The sequence below is a fragment of the Fulmarus glacialis genome, unplaced genomic scaffold, assembly GCF_000690835.1.
Source record: "Fulmarus glacialis isolate BGI_N327 unplaced genomic scaffold, ASM69083v1 scaffold33441, whole genome shotgun sequence".
NCBI lineage: Eukaryota > Metazoa > Chordata > Aves > Procellariiformes > Procellariidae > Fulmarus > Fulmarus glacialis.
The window spans coordinates 462-8,860 of NW_009192689.1; the positions used below are offsets into that span (position 1 = coordinate 462).

At 46.6% G+C, this 8,399-nt stretch overlaps 1 protein-coding gene across 1 annotated transcript; it reads left to right on the top strand.

The window, feature by feature from the left end:
• The first annotated feature begins 1,185 nt into the window (after positions 1-1,185).
• Positions 1,186-6,502, top strand: TMEM106A (transmembrane protein 106A). The gene is made up of 7 exons (XM_009587185.1): positions 1,186-1,399; positions 1,833-1,896; positions 2,297-2,456; positions 2,970-3,110; positions 3,680-3,723; positions 4,369-4,422; positions 6,382-6,502. Exons 1-7 carry the CDS (start codon positions 1,186-1,188, stop codon positions 6,500-6,502), a joined length of 798 nt encoding a protein of 265 aa, XP_009585480.1.
• Positions 6,503-8,399: the final 1,897 nt, after the last annotated feature.

Sequence of the window (8,399 nt, forward strand, 5' to 3'; positions counted from 1 at the left end):
CTTTGTCCTTCCCTTCCCCTCTGTGTGCTGGAAGAGGGTGGGGGACACTGAATTACCTTGAGCCTCCAAGCAAGTGTCTTGCAGAATTTCATTGTTTGGGGTACTGGGCTGCTGAGAGGTCCCTCTGTGGCCCTCCAGGGCTGAATGGGCAGTGCTGCAGCCATGTCCGCCTCTGCTAGTTAAATGAGATCCTGCTTCTTCCTTTGTCAGCAAGGAAAACAGCAGCTGCCCCTGGAATCGGCCCATGTCCTGCCATTGTGACCCAGGTTTGTCGGCTGTGGAGTGAGCCCTATTCTCTGCAACTCTGTCTTGGTGGTTCTCCACTGCCAGACCCGTATGTTTTATAATAGAGCCCTGAGGGGTTACTCATGCAAAGCCTCTGGATCATCTGGGCAAATGTAGAAGCTGCTGTTTATCAAAGCTAAACATCCTACCTATATCTGAGTTGCTGAAACAAGACTGCCTAGAGGAAAGACTTGCACAGGTAGGAAACTACATTCAGCTGATGTCTTTGTGATGAAAATACAGTTGCTTTTCCTCAGCTTGGTATTTTTAGTGCTTTTGGGAGGATTACTAGGAGCTGATGTAGGAGTTTTCGATTGTCAGAAGCCTGGCAAAATGAGTTCAACTGTATTTTTAACTTTTAAAAATAGACTAGATTCTATTATTTATCTATTTTTAGATTCTGTTTGCGCAGTTTGATTTTAGTCAGGCTACTGTTACTGTTAGTAACACTGTGCTTGACTGGGAATGCCAAGGCCTTTGATGTTCAGGTGAGCTCCCTGTTGGATGTAGGTGAGTAATGACCAGTCAAGAACTTGGCAGTTCTTCTGGGCTATGTTGTCATCTTGAAACCTTGAGGAGTTTTGAGTCAGCATCCTCCTCTCTTACGAAATACTAAGAGATAAAGAAGAATCTGGTATGCTATTCTGTAGGGTGGCATTCTCAGACACTTTTCCTGCAGCCAGGGTGTCTAGAAGGTTGAGTATTTCAAAGAGTGAGTTACTTGCAATAACTCAGCTTTTAAAGTAACTTCAGAGCTATGCTTTAAGAAATTTGCTAAATGTTAGGATACTTGTGATCCACTATAAATGCTAATGGTGCTGCTCTTGGAGGTTGGTGCACAGAGACAATTTTCTTAATGCATTTTTGTGTTGGACACTAGTGTGAATTCTTCTTTCAACCATGGGTGGAAAACTTTCACTGTTCTGGAAAACACCTGACCAAAAGGAGAGTGAAGGCAAACTGATTTTACCCAGACAACTGGATGCTGAAGATGAAATCACCAATTATGCTAGTATCAATGACTCTGCTACGTCCTGTATGCCCTGTGTGGGCATTGCACATCGAAGCTATGTCAGTTGTCCAACGTGTCAGGGAACAGGAAGGATCCCTGGGGGTAGGTGATTCTTCTGTGTGCTGTGTCAGTGCTTTTTGAGCCTTCTGAGTTTGGTATGTGTCTCTTTGCCTAAAGACCTTGGTTGAACCAGTTGGTCTTTATTGTATCCAGTCTAGGAGTGTCCTGTCTTGGTACCTCCAGCTCACTTGTGACTTCTGTGGGCTGCCTGTATTGGGGGAGGGTGTGGTGGGAAGGCAGGTAGTGCTGTTTCTAGGTAATTAGTCAAAGCCCACCCTGGAGCCCCTGGGGAGTTGTTGGTTCTGCCCAGAGATGGGAAACTGAAATCTTAGTTGCATTTCACTTGCCTTCTAATTGGACAGCATTGCCTGCAAAGTGAGTGCAGATGGACACTAGGCTGCTCTGCGATGTCCTGCAATGCAATTTGCTTTATTTACCTGTGTGCTTAGTGTGGTCTCTGTGCCACCTCTTTCAGAGCAAGAGAAGCAGCTGGTCGCTCTGGTTCCATATGGTGACCAGCGGCTGAAGCCTAGACGAACGTAAGTCCTGTTAAATTTTCCCCTTTTCTCATCTTTTGAATCTTTCTTCTGCGTATGAAGGAAAGCCTCAGTACTTTGGGTGTTTTGCTCTTTGTGCTCTGACTTGCAGTAAGTTTGGCGTTTACTGTGTCTTTTCAGCAATAGCAGATGTTGGACAGTCTTATGTGTGCAGTTGTTGGGGATCTCCAGCAATTTGTACTGTAATGCACCATGTCAGTGTGTGAGACTCTACCCTGCTTCTGCTGTGATTTGGTAGCTGGCAAATAGTTCTGCACAAGCCCATCTTGGTTTTCTGGCACCCAAGCTTTTATTGTCTCCTCCCTTTGAGCTGGAGCAGAACTGCAGGTGCTTGCAGCTGACAAACCAAGAGAATGATTGTGGCCCTGGTGCTGTTTTGCAGGAAACTCTATATATGTCTTGCTGTGACAATCTGCCTGCTGACAACATCTCTCAGTATTTTCTTCCTGTTTCCTCGCTCCATTACTGTGCTGCCGGCAGGGCTGAATGCCTCCTCCATTGGATTTAATGCCACCACCACCAGCATATACCTCAACGTGACGGTAAGTGCTCGCTCACAGTCAAAGAGTAGACCTGAAGGGCTCCCTGCTTATCTCCTGTGCCACTCCATGTGTAGGCTAACTGATCACTGTCTGAAGTTAGTTGTATCATTCCCACCATTTCAGTCCACTCTCTGGCCGCTTGAAATCAATGTCTGGAATGTGTTAGAGCATCAGAGGTATGGCTGGTGTGGCTGGCCTGGCTGCGAGCGAGCAAGTCGCACAAAGTGGCCAAAGGGGCTGTGTAGAAGAAGCACTGTGATTAATTCTGGGAATCCTTTTTCTTTTGCAGCCTTGAGCTGCTTGATTGTCCTTTGACTGTCCTGGGAGACACTGCAGCGTACATGCCTTTGTGGCCAGGCTGGATGTACGTCTGCGGATTTGAAAGGGGCGACGTGGTCCAGTGTTGCTGTACGGTCATAGCGGGAGTATATTTAAAGTAGCTTTGCAACAGTAACGTATGGCCCTGCTGCAAGGTGATTTGTGTGTTGGGTTTTTTTCTGCTTCTCTCCCTAGAATATGCTGAACATAACTAATAACAACTTCTACCTGGTCACCATTGTGCAGCTAGACATAGAGGTTTTGCACCAGTCCCTGGTAGTAGGGAAGACCACCATGAAAACCCTGCTGAATATGAGCCCTTTGCAGAACGGCCAGGTGAGCTCTGCTGTTTCTTGCATTTTCTCCTAAACTAATCTGGATGTCCTGGATAGGGAGGTGCTTATTGTATACTTGATCCACTCCTTTGTCATCTGTCTGCCAAATACTCAAAGCTCTTCCACGTGCAGCTTCCCACATCTCACTTCGGGAAGGGGTGTTGTAAGAATTTCTATGTTGCTGAGTTTGAAGCTAATGCATGCCTGGGCAAGGAACATCTGTCTGCTCTTCAGGTAGTGGGCTGCGTTGTGTGCTTGCCTTAAAATGATGGCAAGCTCAAAAACAGGTTAGACAAAACCCTGGTGGGAACAGTTTGAGTGCAGCTGATCCATTCTTGGTCTAAAGGTCAGGTGTGTGGCCTAGATGACCTTTTTAAGGCCTTTTTAGATCTAATTTCTAATTCTATTTTCTTACCTACTGTTAAAAACAATTGTTAGGCTAGATCTTGAAATTCAGGTTCAGACACCTAACAAGAATCCAGTTCTTCCTACTTCAGGTCTCTGAATTGTATACAAACGTAACTGTAGTTCTTGTGTACTTCCTGCTTTCTCTTCTGTTCACATTTGCAGATCTATTATACGGTGGCCAGTAGGATATCGGACAGCAACACCTAGTGAGTAATTCTTGAAGATTTCTTCCCTTGGTTAGTAAGTAATATTAATACTTATAGGCTTTTCATGAGTAGATTTCTAGTGCTGGTCATGTCTGTAGAGCGAAGCTAAGTGTGTTGTTTTCAGTTTAATGTGTGGAGCTGATCTGGATACAAGTCTGGCACATCCATTTTAAACTCATTTCCTTTTCTATTTATTGGTATTCTCTGCTTAGTGTTGGCTCAACAATGTCATTTTCCATACATTTTGATGAGTAAGTGATGATATCAATTTGATGTCTAGATTGTCAGCTTTAAATGCTCCATCTGTGAGCAGCTAAAGGTACCTTGTACAAACTGCATTTGTCTGCAGATGACCAGCAAACTATGTGAAGTTCATAGCAACCAAAGCTTGTGTGCAGACAGGGTGGTGCATTGCATATTTGAGGCCCATGCTTACTAGATCCATAGTTACAGAGTCACACCAGCAAAAACATGTTTTACTGGTGTAGATGCTGCTGTGCTTGAAGAACTTTGCCTACATAGCTGTTGTCAGAATATTGCAAAGACAGACCTTTTTGGAGAATCAGAGAAGCGGTGGAATAATTGAGGACAGGAGACACATGGTGCAGGCAGCTTCTGTGAAATTAACTCTTTTTTCTCTTGTAGTAACGTTTGCACCTGGACAAAAGTCAAAGTTCACAATGTTCTGCTGCATATTCAGTAAGTGATGCCTGGTTCAGAGCTATAACTAACATCCATGTCGTCTACATTGTTTCTCAACTCTCTTCAAGAAGGTCTGCAGTTACTGTTCTTCAAGACCAGGACTGCCTGCAGTGTGAATGTGCTGTTACCCATATAGGTGTGCTGAGGTATGAGGAGGAGATAATTCTCCAATGCCGTCGCTGCCCTGAGAAGCCCCCTGGATTCAGGCTTACTGACAGCTCAAGCTGTCACTGTTGCTTAAGGCAAGCTGGTCTGGCAAACTTCTTTCTGGAATACTGATTGTAGTTGTTGGGCAGTAATCCTTTGGTCCAGAGCTAGAAGTACTGGCTGGTTCAGTTATGCCTCCCTGCTTCATGGTGTTGGGGGCAGACTCATTCAGCCTGGATGTTGTGTGGATGATTGCCTCCAGGTGTTCTGACAGCAGCTGCTGAGAGCAAGGCAGGACAAAGAAGGTTCTTCTGCAGATTCTGTTGCCTGAAGCAGCTCCTGTTCAGGGGATGGACCAGAGGACCACGCTCGGCTTGACCGTGTTTTAGAGTATGGCAGGCCCTGCTGGGAAAGCAAATGCAGGTTGACTGTTCCTCCCTGCTAGGGAGGAAGGAGCACAACTGCAGTTTTATAATGTAGATCCTACTGGGACAGGTTGCTACTGTTCTGGTCTGAGTTAGAGCTAAACCCAGTGTGTGAGACAGGGCAGCTCTTACGAGGTATAGCAGTGCTAGAATGCCTCCATACAGCCATGAAAGAAGAATGGTCTTCGTTAGCTGAGTTTAAGCCACTTTGGAAAACTCTGCAGCAGAAATTGTCTCCTTGTGTAGCCTGTGTCCATTAGAGGGATCTCCCCGCACATGTGCGTCGACAGACTCCAGGTTGTGAGCCCACTCTTGGAAGATGGACCTCTAGGTTCACTGTCTGCAGACTGTCATCACTGAGTCCATGATTTCTTCAGGAAGGAGGAACTGCTTTTGCATCGTGGTCTTTTGTGCTAATCTAAAGTCAGGGCTTCACCTGCTGTATCTGGAAATGGACCGTGAATATTAGGAAAAACGTTTGATTGGAGAAAGTATGTGAATCTCTTGGAGGCATGCCAGGCTGGAATTCTCCCAAGTCACTAAAGAAATGTCACTGGCAATCTCCCGAAACACAGGTGTTTAAATCTTGGTCTCCTGTTACAGTTTGAAGGGCTGTATTGTCACGTTTCTTGTTTTACGGGTCTTAATGCAGGTTTTAACTGTAATCGGTGCCGAGTGATGTGAAGTTTAAACAGGTAAAGTATGCAGAGAAGCCCCATGCTACTCAAAGCACAGTAAAAAATGGTGCATTTTGAACAGTGCGGAGAATGGCTCTGGCTGTTAAGGCAACTTTGTCCTTCTTAGCTGATGCTATGGGCTGAGGACCTTTGCTCTCTCTACCTGCAAGCTCTCCATTAGCCAGAAGCTGAAAATGATTCCAGTCATCTTTACACTTTTCTGCACCACATCTCCTGCTGATATTGCCCACTGATGGATTGCACAGTGTTAGGAGAAACTACTTGATGGAAACAGCTCTTGAGGTGGCACAGAAAGGTAGTGATTGAAAGATACATGCTTTTGTCTAGCTAACTCCATAAACAGCCACCCACTGTGACTTGCACTAGCACTTTGGGAACAGCTAAATGGTGAAATGGCACAGGAGTGTTATGCTGGGGTAGGAAGTCTTAATGGGCTTCTAGAATGGCCAAAGCATCTGTTGTGATGGTAGTGATCTTGCAAAGGCTTTCTTTAATGCAGTCTGAAAGATGCTTTCCCTTTCCAACATGTGAAATTGAGCTGGGGGTATCTTGACTGTTGTGTTCTGGGGCTATGTAATAGCAACAAAACGGGATGGCAGTGGGAGCGCACCATGGGACCTTGACATTATGCGAAGTCTCACCTGGGACAATCGCAAGTGCAGTTCTGGTCTGCTTTTGCCTTGCAGGGGTACCCTGGCCTGCACATACCTGTGTCATTCAGAGCAGCTGGCTTTTGAAGACTACCAGTACGTGGACTGCCGGGGGAATGCCATGCTACCTCACCCATTGTACCACCGCCTGCCATGACAGGGCCAGGTTGGCAGAGCTTCTGGGAGCAGCATATTCCACCACAAAGGCAAGTCCTAGGGAGACAAACTTCTGGAGCTTCTTCTCAATCTATGCCTTAAACAGAAGGCTCGGTGTTTCCTGGATAAGACTTCCGTTTCTCATGCAAAGATGGTAACATACTTGGCCTTATGAAAGTGGACTCTGCTGCCCTCAGATTGCAGCTTTCTTATTTCAGTGCCTTATCATGGCTGACGCTTCAGCAGACTGACCAGTGCATGGGGTGTCTCTGCGTGGCTGATCGGAGTGGGCCACACTCTGGTGTTTCACTGCTACTTTGGAGGCAGTGCCCTATTAGTCAGGCTAACTCTAGTTGTTTCCTCCTTGCGTAATTTTGCAATTCTGTCCTGAATTTAAGTATTTCATAACTTGAAAAAGAAGGGCTGTGGTGAGACTTTTTGGCTGGATTGCATCTACATCACCAGAATCCAATGACACTTGCACAACCTGCACAACAAGAGCAAGAAACAGGACTGATGTCTCTCTCTCTTTCAAGAAAAACTACTGCATGTTGTGCCAAAACACTTGGTGAGAATGACTCTTGGGTGACTGCTGTTTTAAGCTGTCCAGTATAGCAGGTGAGAATATGCATTTTTGTATATATATATTTTTAAAACAAGCTCACCCACTAGCTGTTCCTTAATGGTATCCATTTCAGCAAGAAGAAAATGCGTTTTGTATCATGAACCAAAACGGTTGCTGCTTTCCAGCCAGTGGTGTTTGGTGGCCAGCACATGCTGTTTGTTGTATTGTTTTCTTATATGCTTTGGCATTTAATGCTTTCAACTTGAACAAGCGTGAGAGAGTTAATCTCTGACTGGAAAAACTTAGTTTGCACAAATATCAGGAAACAGCTGGTTTTGGGGTGTGGTGTTTTGGGTTTTTTTTTTGTCTAAAGCTGCAAAACTACCCAACAGACTTCACAGGAGGAACAGCCCTGGCAGCATTCTTTCATCCCAGAGCTGGCAGTTGTATCCCCCAAACGATGGAGGGGTTAAATGTCATTCCTTAGGTTCTTAGATGCTGCCTGATGCATTCTAGATGGTAAAATAGGACCCTGGGAGTTGCTGGACTAAAATTTTTACTTGGCAGTTCAGTGTTTTCCTGCATCTGTCCCACTGAAGGATAGAATGGAAGCATCAGAATAGTTGAAGACTATTGAAGTTGAAGAAAGTCTCCAATCCTGTCTTCAAAATATGCTTCCTAAACCAGCATCTGTTGCAGAGTGTTGCTCCTCACTATATCATCCATTGAGATCACACTGGAACGGTAACTAGTCAGTTCCTCCCTGAAGCAGGGATGAAGAAGCTCCGTGTCCCACTGTGGAATCCTCCCTGCTCGTCACATCCCTGCAGTGCTTTTTGTATTTGCCATACTGTTGATTCTGCTATGCGCCCCCCTCCCTTGCTGTTGGGTTTCCAGCTGTGCTTCTGCACTGCTGTTCCCCACTTGCACCACTGTTGTCTGATCACAAATGAAGGGCCCTGCGTGGCCGCAGCGGGATGGCCGGTCCCTGCAGGGGGGGGGTGGGGCCCCCCTGGTTTGTAGCCACTGTGCAGGTCCAGCGGCGCAGCAGCTTGTTCATCAGCAGGTGATGGGAGACTTCAGGAGCAGGGCTTAGGAAGGGCGCAGCGCTGACTCCCGGGCATGTGCCCGAGGCTGACCAGGACAGCTGGGCCCAGCTAGGCCCTTGCCAGACGTGGATGCAAGTGGCCCCGTGGGGAAACACAGTAGCTCGCTCCACGACGAGCTGGAAAGCCTCCATAGCTGCAGCCCGCTCCCCTTGCCCGCATCCTGCCGGTTTTCTTGCGGTGAGCTCTTGGTGAGGGTGGCCCGGGGGCGGCCCCTCCGCGGGGGC

Excerpts from the sequence above, each read along its gene's own strand:
- TMEM106A (XM_009587185.1), top strand. The coding sequence starts at position 1,186 with ATGGGTGGAAAACTTTCACTGTTCTGGAAAACACCTGACCAAAAGGAG. Across the intron at positions 1,400-1,832 it reads AACAGGAAGGATCCCTGGGG|AGCAAGAGAAGCAGCTGGTC; the intron begins GTAGGTGATTCT and ends CACCTCTTTCAG. Across the intron at positions 1,897-2,296 it reads CGGCTGAAGCCTAGACGAAC|GAAACTCTATATATGTCTTG; the intron begins GTAAGTCCTGTT and ends GCTGTTTTGCAG.